Genomic DNA, 15,287 nt, shown 5'->3' with positions numbered 1-15,287 from the left:
ACAGTTCCTCATCCATTTTTTATATGTAGTATCACAATTTTACTTGAATTCGATTTTTTAAAATTTTTCATCTGTTTCCTCCTCATAGAAAATGGCTTGGAGGTGCTTTACAAAGTGCATCAAAATCAAAGAAAAGGGCACACTGTACAAAAACGGTTGCTGTTACCGTCTCTAGAACTTTCAACAGAAGTCTTGCTCCTTCCAATTTCCTTCTAGGCAGCCAAAGGAAACTGAGTGGCTGAGACAAAACTGGCTTCCGTGGGAGGGCTGGGGGCGAGCGAGGGACACACGCCAAGCCCGGGGAAAGGAAAAGGGATTCAGGATGAGTGAATGTTAACCATGGACTCTGCCTGTTTCGCTCCCATTCACTGAGCGGACGCTAAGCGCCTGACACAACGAACACCAACTAAGAAGGGAACATCTGGCATTCGGAGGAAAACAAATGTGAGGGCATAGCGCCAGAAGACAGCAAAGGTGCCTTCACGTGAAAAAAGACCTCAAGTCCTGTGTTGTGAGTCCAACTGTACCATTTTTGTTTTTAAACACGAGATTCACGAACATGGATTTTTCTGGAAGGGCAGAAAACTATCCCTAAGTCTCTCTTATTCACAGTTGGGCCTCAAGCAAGATAAATGAAGGGAGATACAATTCCTACGGAAGGGGAGTTTGGAAAGCATATTCTCCGACTTGATAATATCTGCAACAGAACAGCCTCCAGGACTCAATTCATAAGGAACAATGAACTCCCATTAAACTGTGTTTGAGGCACAAAAGAAACATTTTTGCAAATCCTTAGAAGAATGCATTTGTAAAGCATGTGAACAAGCTCCCTGAAAATACAACTTAAGTACAGTTTGGGATGTGACTTGTTTCAGGTAGTTCAGGTTTTTAGGTCACAAATTCTTCCATTTATAGGAGCTTAAATAAATAAGTCAAAATTTGGCTTTCGGCAAGGATAGAAATTGCCACTTAAACTTTGTATTTTCTTCATAAGGTGTTACTTTGGTTTTTAGCTTTGTCTGAACAAGAACCTATGTCCTACGTTGTTTAAGACGTTTAAGGCTGACTGAGATTATATTTTAACGTGAAAATGAAAACAAATCTCAGCTACATAGAAACTTACCTCTGAAATGGTCTCTACTTCACAATGGTAATAACTTTAAAACAAGTTGGCCTTTTTTCTTTAATACGAATATCCCTTTTTTGGGTTAGTAGAAGTGTTTATACCTATTTTGGACCTCTTTTCTACTTTGTACAGCATTCACCTGAAATGAAAGCTGGCCAGATTTTTCTGACAGGTCAAATGGGCTTGGTGCATCTTTGCGCTCACGTTACATACAAAGCTGGAATTTTAGGACAATACACTTTGGACTTAAAAGCATACTGATGACAAAAAAAGAAAAAAGAAAGAAAGGCGGCATATTGAGGTTACCAGCAAACTCAGTCTCAACCCTTCTACTAAAAGGATAAACTGGGGCGCCTAGGTGGGTCAGTCGGTTAAGCATCCAATTCCTGATATTGGCTGAGGTCGGGAGATCAAGCCCCAAGTTGGGCCGTACGTGGGGCTCTGCGTGGAGTGTGGAGTCTGCTTGGCGTTCTCTCTCTCCCTCTCTCTCTCTGCCCCACCTCTGCTCACACTCTCTCCTTCAAAATAAATAAATAAACTTTTAAAAATTAAAATTAAATAATTTTAAATTAAATAAAATTAAAAAAATAAAAGGCTAAATTTACCGACAACCAAAACAATACTGTTTAGTCAAGTTTAAAGTTTTCTTATTTAAATTTTTACTTCTCTTTATTTTTAAAGTTTACTTATTTATTTTGAGAGAGCGAGCACGAAGGAGCGGGCATGAGAGGGGCAGTGGCACAGAGAGAGGGAGAGAGAATTGCAAGCAGGTTCTTCCCTGAGCCTGAGGCTGGGTCCAGCCTTTAGAACCGTGAGATCATGATCTGAGCTGAAATCAAGGGTCGGACACTCAGCCGACGGAGCCACCCAGGCAGCCTCTATCTCAGTAATTTAATAGCTTCTGAAACTTCTAAAAACTCGTGTATTTAACAAGGCTTTGTATTTTTTAAAGTATTAAATTGTTTTTTTCATTCAGTTTTTACAAGCAAATCTAAGTAGGAGGTGATGGCAAATAACACCAGCTTCGCCTTAGAAGAAGGAAATGTGACACGTGGCTCAGTTACCCAAGACGAAACCCTTCCCTGTCATTCGTTTATAACACTAAATGTTATAGAGTACTTTTTAAAAATTAACATTGTGACAACACCATAGTACCAACAATACTTGAGTGTAACTGAACATACAGAAACTAGCTACTTTACGTATTAGCTGCAGTCAATGTTTAATCCCAGACTGATGAGCCCCGCCCTAGCAGAGATGTACACTAAGAAAATTACAAGCAAACATCACCCTCAGTGAAAACACATTCAAAAAACAAAGAAAATGAAACGAAACCAAGCACGCTTGGCACGCCGGGGCTCATGATTATCTCTGAAATCTGACTGCATCATGTTCTTACCAAAAAAGGCTTGGAAAAACCACGCGTTTAAAGACAAAAGGCTTGAGGCTGTGCCCTGCAGTGTACGAGCTTAAGTCACAGGAACTGAAACTAGGGATTCCTCCCTGACAAAATTCGAGCAGAAGTCTGTCCTGCCTATCATTCAGGGTTCCGGAAGAATGGTGGAGACAGGGTGGATGAACCAGTTCTGCACCGTGATGTGCGACCCACTGAAATAAGAAAAACTCTGCAGCATTTCAGGATATTTTGTCTCCAAATACCCTTTTATATCGGCACTCTGCAAACTAAAGGGAAAAATACCCAAGATCCAGAGAAAGCCTAGCAAACCAGCTCAAACACCACAACGAACTGATAAACCCGGCTTGCTACCCAGGAGGCTTACGCAGCCATCATGCAAACAGCACACCCACCAGATCTGGACTGAACAACCGACCCACCAAACCCGAGAAATACAGCACTTGCTATTAAGAGGTTAAAAGAAAAAAGGACTTACTCTATCTCTTAACTGATTACTACCAGAAACAGTCCTGTCTGAAGTGGAACCCAGTGAAATACTTCTTAAATTATAATTTCTTTATTTGGCTTTCTGGTTATTGAGGACAGCCTGCCTATGGAGTAAATTTCTTTTATTAACTCCCTCTGCTCACATAAATATTTAACTAAAATGCTGAAAAAGAACAACTACTTTAATATACAATTTTAAATTAGTTCCAAATTGGTGAAGTCAATTTCTGTGTTAAGGCAAGTACCATGCCAGGTGGTTTTATTTCAAGCGTACATCCCAGAGTGTAAGGCATTTCAAAGCTGCATCCTCACTTTGTTCATTTTTCAAGGAGGGAGGGAGGGAGGAACGGAGGGAGGGAGGGAGGGAGGGAGGGAGGGAGGGAGGGGTTCCGTAATCCCAAATTCATTTCTCTTGGCCGTCAGCGAGACAGAGCAACAGACCAGAGGATGCTAGTTTTTTATCTACCTTGGAATAAGTAAATTTACCTTTTTTATTTCACCTCCCCCTTCCGAAAATGAGTCTTATTCCTAAGTCCTTTGTCTGAAGAAGCGGTTTCATCTAATATTGTTCCGTAATTTTAATGAGACCAGAGTGCTGGAGATTCAATTTGAAATGACATTTAAGGTCTTCTGAATTGAAGGTTGACTCAATCTGTATCTGTACTAACTATACTAAAAGGCTTTCTAAGTTCATCGTAAAAGGAAAGCACTCTAATCACCTCCAAAATGTGTTAAGGATATTAAGACAACAGCCTATAATGAGAAGGGAAATTTAGAATTTGACAACAGCCGTCAGGCCAAATGAAGGCTTTGAACATAACAAATGCATCAGAAACGCACTGGTTGTTGCCAGCTGAGCTTCACGAAAACAGAACTACCTTATTAAAGATCTAAACTAAGACTAGAGATGAATCCACGGTGAATAGTAACAAAACAATATGACAATTAATATTTTAAAGCTTATTACCTGATCGAGAATTCTTCCCATTCTGTCAAATAAAACTTTCAAAAAATGACCTTCAAAGAAAGTAGCTTCTAAATTGCACTTTTCCAATGCTTTTGGAGACCCAGGCCACTCCCATCTTAAGCAGATAGCACAGTAGTCCCGGAACTAGGGAAAAACATTTGCATCATTAAAGAACAAACCGAAACAAATGGAGATTAAATAGAAAGTATCTCCTCACAGAGGCATGTAAATATCCACCTGCGTGCCCAGCGTTCCCTGTGAGGCGCCCGTGAGAGAGGGAGGGAGAGATGACTTGGGTAACAACACCGTCACTAGAAGCACAGGTAAGACTATAACACCTGTACCAACATATGCTGATGAATAAATAGCATGTGTTTTCCTTTAGAGGAACGTAACTCTTTACTTATTTTTAATCACAGATTTAGAGAATATTTAAAAAGCAAAGTAAGTCCTAGCCACATTTTCAAATTGATTTGGAAACGTTGCACGCAAACGGATGAACAGATGTACGTTATCGGAGAAGGCAGGCTTGGCTTTCCCATGGCGCACCTACAGGGGGCGCGCTGTCACAGGACACATCAGTGCTGCGTGGAGCGTGCTCCGCAAATGGTTTGCTACCCTCGCAGTGAAAAGGAGCTCAAAACCCAGAGTAAGCATTTAGACGCCTTTATTGGGGGCGCCTGGGTGGTTCAGTCGGTTATGCATCTGACTTCAGCTAAGGTCATTATCTCCCAGCTCATGGGTTAGAGCCCGGCGTCGGGCGGACAGCTCAGAGCCTGGAACCTGCTTCTGATTCTGTGTCTCCTTCTCTCTCTGCCCCTCCCCCCTCACGTTCTGTGTCTGTCTCTCTCTCAAAAATAAATAAACATTAAGAAAAATTAAAAAAACAAAAACAAAAACCTTTATTGCATTTAACTGAGTAACTGTTATGTCTGTTGAACATAAGATAATCAGGGCTGGTAGTTTATGTTTTTTTCTTTTCACCTTTTTACCAAAGTGTTGGTAAATAGGCTGGAAATAATAAGGAACTGGCCCTTCACTCCTCAGTTTACCACTGGGATAAACAACATGGATTTTCATAAGCATAAGATCTCACATAATAAAAATAAATTTGAAAAGTCTTCCCCAATATACAATTTACTTAAGTTTAAACAAAAGACATTTAAAGCATAGTTTTCTTCCCCATTCTTTCACTTTTCAGATTCTCCTTATTCAATAAAGCGACATTACTTTGACCTCTCTAGTTTGGAAATTACCTGAATTTGAAACAAAACATGTCCTCACCATGAAGCACTAACTTTGATTTTTAAAAGAAAAACATATTCAAAACCACCAAAAAGCCAGCTTCTTCAGTGTATTGTGAGTTTTAACTGATTTGGCTTTCAACAGACCATTTTCTATCCTTAACCACTCACCAATATTTAATTAAGCATTTTTCCATTAACATATCTGAAATTCTGACCTAGACAGCAATAGTTTAAAAATTGTTTATCTCTCTTGTCTGTTTTCTAGCACTTCTGAAATAATCCTAATAAGTGCATTTGTAGAAAATGGAAATGAAACTTCACAGAAAGAATAAAAGCAGTTTAAACTTCCAGGGGATACTACTGAGATTGGGACCGCTATTGTATTGCCTTCACTTTCTCGTTCATGAAAGTGCTAGCTTGATGTGAAATACTGGGGTTCAGGAGCAAACAGTCAAGAAGAATTCTTGAGACATCTTTGGCACAAAGAGGTGGTTTTATTAACGCATGGGGACAGGACCTGTGGGCAGAAAGGCTGCACTGGGGTTGTGAGGAGTGACTGATTCTATACTTTCAAGTTGGGAGGGGGTCAGGGACAGCATTAAGTCTCTAAGGAATTTGGAAGCAAGGTTTCCAGGACCTTGAGGGGGCTAGCTGTTGTTAGGAAAAGGTCATTTACTACTGTCTAAGAGTAAAAGTTTAGTCATGAGACCCTTCAGATATATATTAGCGGGCCATATGTCTGGAGGATGATTGCTAACATATATTCTTGGGGGGCAGAGATAAAGGAAGTTTCTACAAGGATTTTTATAGAAGACTTACAGGATCCTGGAGGTTGGGATGATGTTAAGCTGAGACCGCCTTTTGCCCCTAGCAAAGGGTCAACATCGAGGCAGCTGGGTTCCTAGAGGAAGGTCACTCTGCCTGTCTCAAGGACTTGCCGATGGGCTAGTAAGGGAGTTTACTTTTTTTTCTGTATTTCTTTTGCCTTTGTTCTCCACATCACTAGCTACAGAATTACTCTAGTTACTCAAGCAGTAATGTGGACTTGCATTCAGGCTTAAAGTACTGTGAATTAACTATAGGTGCATGCAAATTAATTATACATAACAGCACACTTCAATCTCAAGGATTTAAATGAAAATTAAATGTGCATTGTTCTGACTTGAGACTTCTCAAAACCGGGAATTCTGTGAAATGCTAGAGAGGGAAGAAGACTGACAGAAGGCTGTTTAGTTCACTTCTTCACAGATGACCTCTGAGAGAGTCCTTCCAGACAGGCAGAGAAATCCCGCGCAGGGGCAGGGCATGAGGGGGCGGGCACTTGTAAATAAATAACGGTGTGGGTGAGAACAGAGGTGGAGAGGGGGTCAGGGCAGTGCCTGTGGAATGAGAGCAAGGGTGGGTGGTAGATACAAACATTTAAAAGTTATGTTTTGGATCAGCAGGGAAGAGGATTGGGGGGAGATACAATTTGAAGTATAGAAAGAAAAGAAAAGGAAGGAGGGGTGAGAGATAGAGGGGAAGGGGAAAGTGGGGGGAGGAAGACATAGGGGAAGGGGAAAGGGGGAAGAGAAAGAGAAGGGTGGGGACAGAGGGGTAGGGAGACACAGGAAAGGGAAAAAGGGGGAAAGGCAGAGGGATGGGGGAGGAGGGAAGCAAACATAAAGAAAGAAATCTTGGGACAGAGACACAGTGAGTAAAAGGCATAGTAAGGTCACCTGCCGGAAGTTAATGTCGCAGAGGGAGTTCAGGTCTTGCAGAGAAAGGGAAACCTCTGGAGAAATGACCGTGGGTAACAGGACAAGGTGTGTATGTACACTCTTACTAGATTTCATGTCCAAAAATAACTACCTCACTTACCTGCCTATGAGCATCTCGGAGGTAGGTGTCATATCCAGTGCCCTCGACATGGTAGGATGATTTTGCTTCATCAGGTACCAGACAGAGAAAACTTCAACGAAAAAAGCCACAAGCAGTAACACAAATACTCTGACAATTCAGTATCTTTATGTCTTAAACTATCGAGTGATATCTTCAGTTTAGCCAAACACTGATGCAAATGGAAACCCGAAAAACAAAATGACATAGGCATAAGTACTCAATCTTGAATCGGTTTTACTGATCACGCTTTCATGATCTCAAAGGTTTTATTTAAAAATCACTCATTTCACTTAAAGTAGAAGGAAGCCTAAGACGACAACTTCTTTGTACATTACAGCACAATGAGAGACCGCCGTTATCTGCTCATCTCAGGAAACCGGCTTCGAAGTAATTGAACCGAAGATTTTTATGCACCCTAATTTTACATCTTGAGCCACAGGCCCTCTCTCTCAAGTCGCCTGCCAGAACCAGGCGTAGCAGTGACAGCACTGCAAAGGCAGAAAGAGAACATCGCCACAGAAAGCGCACTTAAAAAAAAAAAGTAAAAACCGCAGTATCAAAAAGGTAGAGTCCTAGGCTTAGTGTAGGTCAGTACACGTGTACTAAGTACAATCTGTCAAACCGGAAATTCCCCCTGTTGTTCCAACTGGGAATTACTTAAACAATGATTGTTATTAAAACAAAGTAGGGTACTCTGAAGGTTTACTAAACCACTATTGTTTTTGTCTCTATATTCAGACAGCTCTTCTCTTCTCCTATTGACTGTTGCCCCTAGGCTGTCACTTGCTACATAAACATGACAAAAAGCTGATATAATCTTTAGATAAAAGAAGGGAAAACTGAATTCACAATGTATCACTAGAACAACCTAAGAACAGAGCTATCATAGGTTATAAAACCAAGCAAAAGAGATGTAAGACATTTACATGGCAACTCACCTATTTACAATTTTATGGACTTCGGTTTTCCCATCATTTTTGGGGTGGTCTGGAGTAGCAGGAGGTGAAGAACTAAGCCACTCTTGATTTGAAAGAGTGTTATCTGGTGAAATGTCAGTAAATAGCGGGTCTTCTTCGAGATCTCTACGTTTAATTAAAAAAAAAAAAAGACGAAATTTTAGTACATTTTCTAAACCAGAAGATTGTCTACCATTCTCTTTTCTAATGTCTTAGAGAACATTACATAACTTTACCAGTAAAACAATTACATTTTATAGGGATATTAGTATCTTACATGCACATCAAACTCAAGAACGCGTTGATTTTGTTAGGTTTAATGAATACCACTTGTGACTTAAAGGGATGGTGCTATCATGGTATCTAAAGTTTATTTTTGAAAATCTTGTAAACGGTAAGAGGTTTTTTTTTTGTTTGTTTTTTTATGAATAAGGGAGAGAAGTAGGAGGAGAGAGAAAATTGCGATTCAATATAAGATGCTGAACTTGCAGAGTTAGATGGGAACTTACACGGCTCCTGCTATCAATCCGTTTTCCACCACATCTTTATCTTCTGGACACACAGGCTTATATTCAGTATAATTTCTTTCTTCTAGGTTTCTTAGGACCAAGTTGTAAAGAATGTGCTCATTGGGTTTTTGTAAGAGATGTTCGAACATTCTTAATGTCATTATGCTTATCTGAAACCAAAGATGATAATAAAGGCTGAGAAGTATGTCTAAATACATTATTCTTCTTGCCATCCTGTGAGTCATGCTTTCAATTTTTATTTACTGGTGTATTTTTAAATCATTTTTTGAAGTTTATGTATTTATTTTGAGAGAGAGCAAGAGCACACGAGCCAGGGAAGGGCAGAGGGAGACAGGGAGACAGAGACAGAGAGAGAAAAAGAGAAAGAGAGAGAGAGAGAGAGAGAGAGAGAGAGAGAGAGAGAATATAAAGCAGGCTCTGCACTGTTAGTGCAGAGCCTGATGCAGAGCTCGAACTCACAAACCGCGAGATCGTGACCTGAGCCAAAACCAAGATTAACCCACTGAGCCACCCAGGCGCCCCGCATGCTTTCAATTTTTAAAGCCACGTGAAGAGGCTGCACTCAAAGCATCACAAGTACATTAAAGTCATATTTCCAAGAATGGAAGTCCAATTCTAAATCATTACATAGCATACCTCATCAGATATGTGATCACAATGTTCGATTAACCTATGTCTTAAAGGGTGTCTGCTAATTTCGGCCAGAGTTTCTGGTTCCCTCTGTTCTCCAAGGATAAAAAACACCATTTCTTGAAGCAAAACGTCAGAGGTTACTTGCCGAACAATGCGATGGAGCAGGGCAGTTGATGTCAGAATACCCATCTCAGAACTGGGCATAACAAACAGGTAATTAGTGGGCAAAACTAACATGAACACAGCAACGTTTTCTTTTTTTAAAAGAAAAGGGCCACTCACGTTTGCATCAACTGAGGTTCCATAACGCCAATAAAAAATCTTTCATGAACAGCTTTAGCAAGAGCAACAGCAGCAGTCTAGAATATAGGAGGAGCATCATTATCTTCTTTTGTTTTCATGGAAAAGAGAGATTAATCTGTAACATCGACAAGCCAGTCTGCACCCTCCATCTGAATTAATGTGGAAAAACAAACTTGCCTATTGACCATCTTGTTGATGGCACATAAACCTGGGTTAGATGTTAGCTACTTGGTCCTTTACATTTCATCTAAATTTCCAAGAACAAGACAGATAGGACAAAAATATTATCCCAATCACATTACAGTATTAACATCTCCCCAAGGAGGTGAAATGGTGAGAGGTCGATGTCACCTCATGAAGCTTTCCATTGTAATACTTAAAGACATATAAGGTCAGCGCTTGAGCTGTGATTTATTCCAGAGTTGCAACACACACACACCCACACCCACACACACACACACACACACACGCACGCACGCACATGTTTTTTGGTTTATTTGTTTGTATTTATTTTACTGTGCTATCCTAAGATAATTAAGATATATTTGGGGATAGAAACTGAGGAAATTTGACTTAATAGACATTCACATTTAAAAATTATCAATAAATAACAAAAAAAATTCACACCTTTTGTGCTTCCTTTATGAGTTGATCACAATAATCAAACCAGGAAAGAAATGAAATTAATGCTCGTTTTCCTGGAAATGCTGAAGCATCTTCTTTATGACTGTATGAGTCCAAGCTGTAGGACATGGGAGAGAAATGCTTAGTCCAAAGTTATCTGAAAGCATTCATCCAGTTCAGTACATATGGAAAGATGAAGGTATGTGAATGAACTTACACAGTGAGATATATTTACACAGGCAATGCCAGATGACTAAAGAAAGCCAAGGGGAAAAGAAAACCTTTTAAATCAAAAGTTGTAAATAATTTCATTCATTAAGTGGAAACAGAGAGACTAACAAGAACGCAGCTGTGGAGGAAAAAAACACACAGACAGCTCCTCATGCTTCTGCCATAAGTATGACCAAGTGGCAGGAATGAAGTGTCTGAGGTTCTCAGCCGCTGGGATGGAAGAAAAGGAAGGTAAAGGAAGGTGTGCAAAAAGAAACAAGCAGCCTGCTTCTCTTCCTGCCTTGCAACACAGTAGTAAAGTAAACCCATTGGGTCTGCCCTAAGGATGTTGGCAGAATATCAGGGGGAAAAGACAAGTAGGGGGGTCTGGATAGCTCAGTTTATTGAGCGTTCCAATTCTTGATTTCGGCTTTGGTCATGGCCCCAGGGTCACAGGATGGAGGCCCACGTGGGGGGTCAGCTGAGTATGGAGCCTGCTTGGGATTCTCTTGCCCTCTCCCTCTGCCCCTACCTTGCTCACACTTGCTCTCTCTCTCTCTCTCTCTCAAATAAATATTTTAAAAAGTGAAAAAAAAAAAAGACAGGTAAAAACCAAGGAAGAGTTAAGAATACACAGAAAAATTATAACAGGTTATTATACTAAAATATTAGGCTGCTTATAGATGATGGGATTAGGGGCAATTTTCCTCATGCTGCTTTATAAACTTATAAATGTTCTGTGATAATCACATCTAACAATGAGAATCAGGGGGAGCCCCAAAAGACGGGTAAAGGGGGTAAAAAAATAAGGGAGGAGGAGACAGTCCATATACACAGGCCACCAAACATGAGACTCCCCTAGAGGCTGCAGAAAGTATTTATAAAAGGATGTTCTGTCTTTCGGAGGGAAAAAAAAAATCAGATACAGTTATTGGTTTTAATGTAATTAAGGTCTTAATTGATCAGTATAATGGAAAAATAACTATGCAGCAGCTGTATTGTTCCCATACCAACTCATTCCTGATTGGTAACAAATTTAAAATGGGTCTCCGAACATAATCCCATTTAATGATCACAAGCAATGTCCCTCTTTCCAAAACTAAACGTTTATGTCACTGCAAACAGAAGTGAACTTAAAAGTGTAGGTGGAAGAAGCCACGTCTAGGGGAAAACACAAGTAACGGTGCTCACCCCCAGTTAATTGCCTCCACGGTCTCGATATCTAGCGGATCCACTGACTGAGGTAGGGCCTTGTACAGCGAGGCGAGTCTGTCGGTCAGCAGTTCGCACAAGCAAGTGCTCTGTGTGAGGCACCTGGCGGCCGCAGGCTCCGGCAGACTTACTAACAACATCAAGCCCTCGCAGGCTTTCACAGCTATTCGGCCATCCTGATGGGAAGAACACACACCCCTTCAATTTTTGAATTAGATGTATGTGAAGCGAGTTGCCTGGAAAAAATTCAACTTAACTAGATTTAATGTTTTACACGAAAATAAGGATCTATATATATGTATATATATATATATTTTCTATTTCAAATGCATGTAACTATGGTCAGGATGTGGGGCGGGGGGTGGGGGGGGAAGAGTAAAGGAGACTCACGGGACTTCTAGTAAGATTTAACAGGGAATTCACTAAGTTGTAATCCTGGTTGGGACGAATGACGGTGGCCTCCGGCAGTGAGGTGACGGTGAGATTATCCAGGCTCGTGGACAGGTCATCTAGCTGGTGAGGAGGCTCATCATCTAACTCTGCGTGCTCCAGCCCCGTGGCACCAGACAGTTCCTCTGGCTGACACGACTGTCCCGTGTCTGTTGACAAGGAATCCTGACCTTGACCTTTCGATGTGTCTTCTGAAATTACATCTGGTGTTCCTTTGGAAGCCAGTGATTTCAACTTATTCTGAAAGAGAATACATGTTCTGTAAGATTCCTTTCAAAACACTTATAAAACAGAAATCACATTTTTATTGGTTTTTCTGTAATTAACATTCTATAATTCTATAGAATTACAATTCCATAATTAACATAAAGTCTAGCCAACGTAGCAACAGATAGAAGTGTTAGAACAAATGAAAATATTCGGACTTCAACAAACTGTGTTTTAAATATTTTATTTTACTTACTTATTTTAGATTTTTTTTAATGTTTATTTATTTATAAGAGAGAGAGACAGAGGCCGAGCTGGGCGGGGGCAGAGAGAAAGGGAGACACAGAATCTGAAGCAGGCTCCAGGCTCTGAGCTGTCAGCACAGAGCCAGACGTGAGGCTCAAACCCACCAGCTGTGAGATCATGACCTGAGCCGAAGTTGGACGCCCAACTGACTGCACCACCCAAGCACCCCTAAATATTTTTAAATTGCAGAGGCATCTAGAACACTTTTCACACTAACTGCAGAATGTACCATGACCACAGCAACGAACAGTATTAGTGATTACTATTTGACTACTGCTACAAACAACTCATGTTAGTGGGGTGGGGGGGGGGAAAGAAGATTCAGGAGTTTTCAATTGCAATTAAATGTTTCCTCCTCACTGGGTTACTGAAAATACATAGCCTCCACATTGATTCTTTCAGGACTGGTTTTCTAAGATGATTTTTCTATGTTTTCCTTCGTTTCCTATGTTTACTTTAGAAAAAGGACTCAATATTCTCAGGACTTTTTTTTTTTTTTTTTAACATTTATTTGTTTTGAGAGAGAGAGTGAGAGGGAGACAGAGAGAATCTCAAGCAGGCTCTGTGCTGTCAGCATGGAGCCCGACACCAGAACTCGATCCCATGGGCTGTGAGATCCTGACCTGAGCTGAAGTCAAGAGTCAGGCGCTTAACTGACTGAGCCACCCAGGTGCCCCTCTTCAGAACCTTTTTATTAGTGTTCTTGATGGAAACAGATTTACTGGACATGTCGGCCCCACCCCCCGACACACACACCCAGACACAAAGAGAATCTCAACTGAAGCTAACCATTCGTTTCGAGGCAAAGAGTATTTTGTTTTCCATTTGAACACAAGAACAAAAATCAAATCACACACACCGGTTAGACGTCATCATAAACCAGCTTCTCCACAGGCCCGATCACCATATTTCACCTAGCACAGAGGTGCATTAAATGCTGAATGAATTCAAAGTTCTATTTCCAAAGTTAGATGATAGCTATGATAAATCACTTTTATTACAGTTAAAAATATAGTTTGGACCAATCTTCTTGAGAAATCGAGCCCGTAGCACATGTTAAAAGAAAACGCTTCTGTAGAACGACAGAACAACCGTCCCGTTTCCTAGAAAACTGCGTATCACAATCTTTGTGAATGTAAAACATTCGATTCCATCTAAAATTCTACTAATATTGTTGGAAGTGGTATCTCAGATAAGAATGGCAAAGGGCAGAATACTCTTAGGACTGCATTCAGTCCTTAAACTAGCGTTTCTCAAAGTAGGACTCAAGACTGTCAGGGTCACGGTCTTCCGTGGGGCTACAGAAAATCGCAGACTCCCGCGTCAGACCCAGACCTGCCGAATGGGAATATTCGGAGGAGGAGCCAACGAAGCCGCATTTTTATTTGTTTGTTTGCATTACTGAGTATGGTTGACAACGTGAGATTCGTGTCAGTGTCCAACACTGTGGTGGAATCCGCGTCTCTTAAAAGTTCCGTAGGCGATGAGGAAATGCTGCCTTCTCTTGCACTTTGGTTCTTCCCGAAACTTTCTGCTCTAGGGATCTTAATGACAGCCAAAGCACATTTATACACACAACCCTCAGATCTCCTGAACACAGGCTTCTCTCCCAAATCGCAGGTTTGCGAGACCAGATACCTGCCAATTCTCTCCAACAGGAAGGACACCAGGAGGACTCGGAACCTCCAGAACCGTAATCACCATCTTTCCCCTCAACATAAGCTCCCCCAGGGCTCCGTTCTTTCTGTCAGCGACAGCCTTGCTGGTTCGGGAGTTCACACATTCGTCATCCTTTCTCTTCTTCCTGCACGAGACCCCACCGAATCTACCTCTGGCGTCTCCTCAACATATTCACTTCATTCCAACCCACTGCTCCCCGCTTACAGTCCCTGTTACTTTTCGTTGGGGTTACTCCCCCAGCTGCCGAGTTAGTTCCTCTGCTTCTCCTTCTCCACTCAAAGGAATCCACTGTACAAGATGCTGCCGCCAATTGAACTTCAGGCACAGATACCACCGTGTAATAACATCCCTGCTCCAAAATCTTCAATGGCTCCCCAGTGACTGCAGGTATGTTCACATTCCTCGTCCTGCCATTCAAAGCCTTTGACCAACTCCTTGTCTATCCCTTCAGGCCCTTCGCTTATCACATATCCTAAGTGTACTGTTTCTTGACCACACCACACACTTCTGTACCTTCCTTCCCTTACTTGTGTTCATCTATTCTTCTCTAAACAGCTCTCAAGGCTCACATCAAAGGTGGTTTCTTCTATGAAGTCTTTCCTGACCACCGAGAGCAGATGTAATCCTTTCAGCCTATCGAGGCTTAAGGTACTTTTACTTTGTAGCCTTAGGATACTCACTTTACCTCAGATGATAGTCTGAGTATGAGCCTTACCCTTGTCACCAGACTATACGCTCCTTTAGGACAAAGACTGTTTCTAACTCATTTACCATATGCATTTAAATCATAGGAGATGTAAACTGTAGCTGATATAAATGAAAAGAGAGATTAGCCTTCAGGGGACACATGCATGAGAATTGCAAAGTACTTTTGTTATCCTCTACACTTACGAGTAATATAGCTGCATTGTTCGGAAGATTCATTCATTCAATAGTGTTATTTAAGCAGTTATTATACATTATACCGGATATTAGAGAAGCTGTGGGAACCCAAAGATTAATGAGACAGGGTCCTCGTCCTCAAGGAACTTATTGGCCAGCAGGAGAAAAGA

General features: G+C 41.1%; 1 protein-coding gene across 3 annotated transcripts in view; it reads right to left on the bottom strand.

Moving 5' to 3' along the window:
* Positions 1–15,287, bottom strand: part of FHIP2A (FHF complex subunit HOOK interacting protein 2A) — a 96,930-nt gene that overhangs the window by 4,745 nt on the left and 76,898 nt on the right. For all 3 annotated transcript variants that reach the window (XM_040486560.1, XM_040486561.1, XM_040486562.1), the window contains exons 6-14: positions 11,983–12,282; positions 11,572–11,768; positions 10,174–10,288; positions 9,526–9,602; positions 9,247–9,439; positions 8,590–8,759; positions 8,063–8,206; positions 7,104–7,194; positions 3,997–4,140 (exon numbers count right to left, since the gene is read on the bottom strand). In XM_040486560.1, coding sequence (XP_040342494.1) covers positions 3,997–4,140; positions 7,104–7,194; positions 8,063–8,206; positions 8,590–8,759; positions 9,247–9,439; positions 9,526–9,602; positions 10,174–10,288; positions 11,572–11,768; positions 11,983–12,282 — 1,431 coding nt within the window. The remainder of the gene's footprint in view (positions 1–3,996; positions 4,141–7,103; positions 7,195–8,062; positions 8,207–8,589; positions 8,760–9,246; positions 9,440–9,525; positions 9,603–10,173; positions 10,289–11,571; positions 11,769–11,982; positions 12,283–15,287) is intronic.

This window comes from Herpailurus yagouaroundi, unplaced genomic scaffold (genome assembly GCF_014898765.1).
Source record: "Herpailurus yagouaroundi ecotype Mexico unplaced genomic scaffold, PumYag 163, whole genome shotgun sequence".
NCBI classification, from domain to species: domain Eukaryota; kingdom Metazoa; phylum Chordata; class Mammalia; order Carnivora; family Felidae; genus Herpailurus; species Herpailurus yagouaroundi.
The sequence above is the reverse complement of the archived record's forward strand: the minus strand, read 5'-3'. Positions and strand labels throughout refer to the sequence as shown.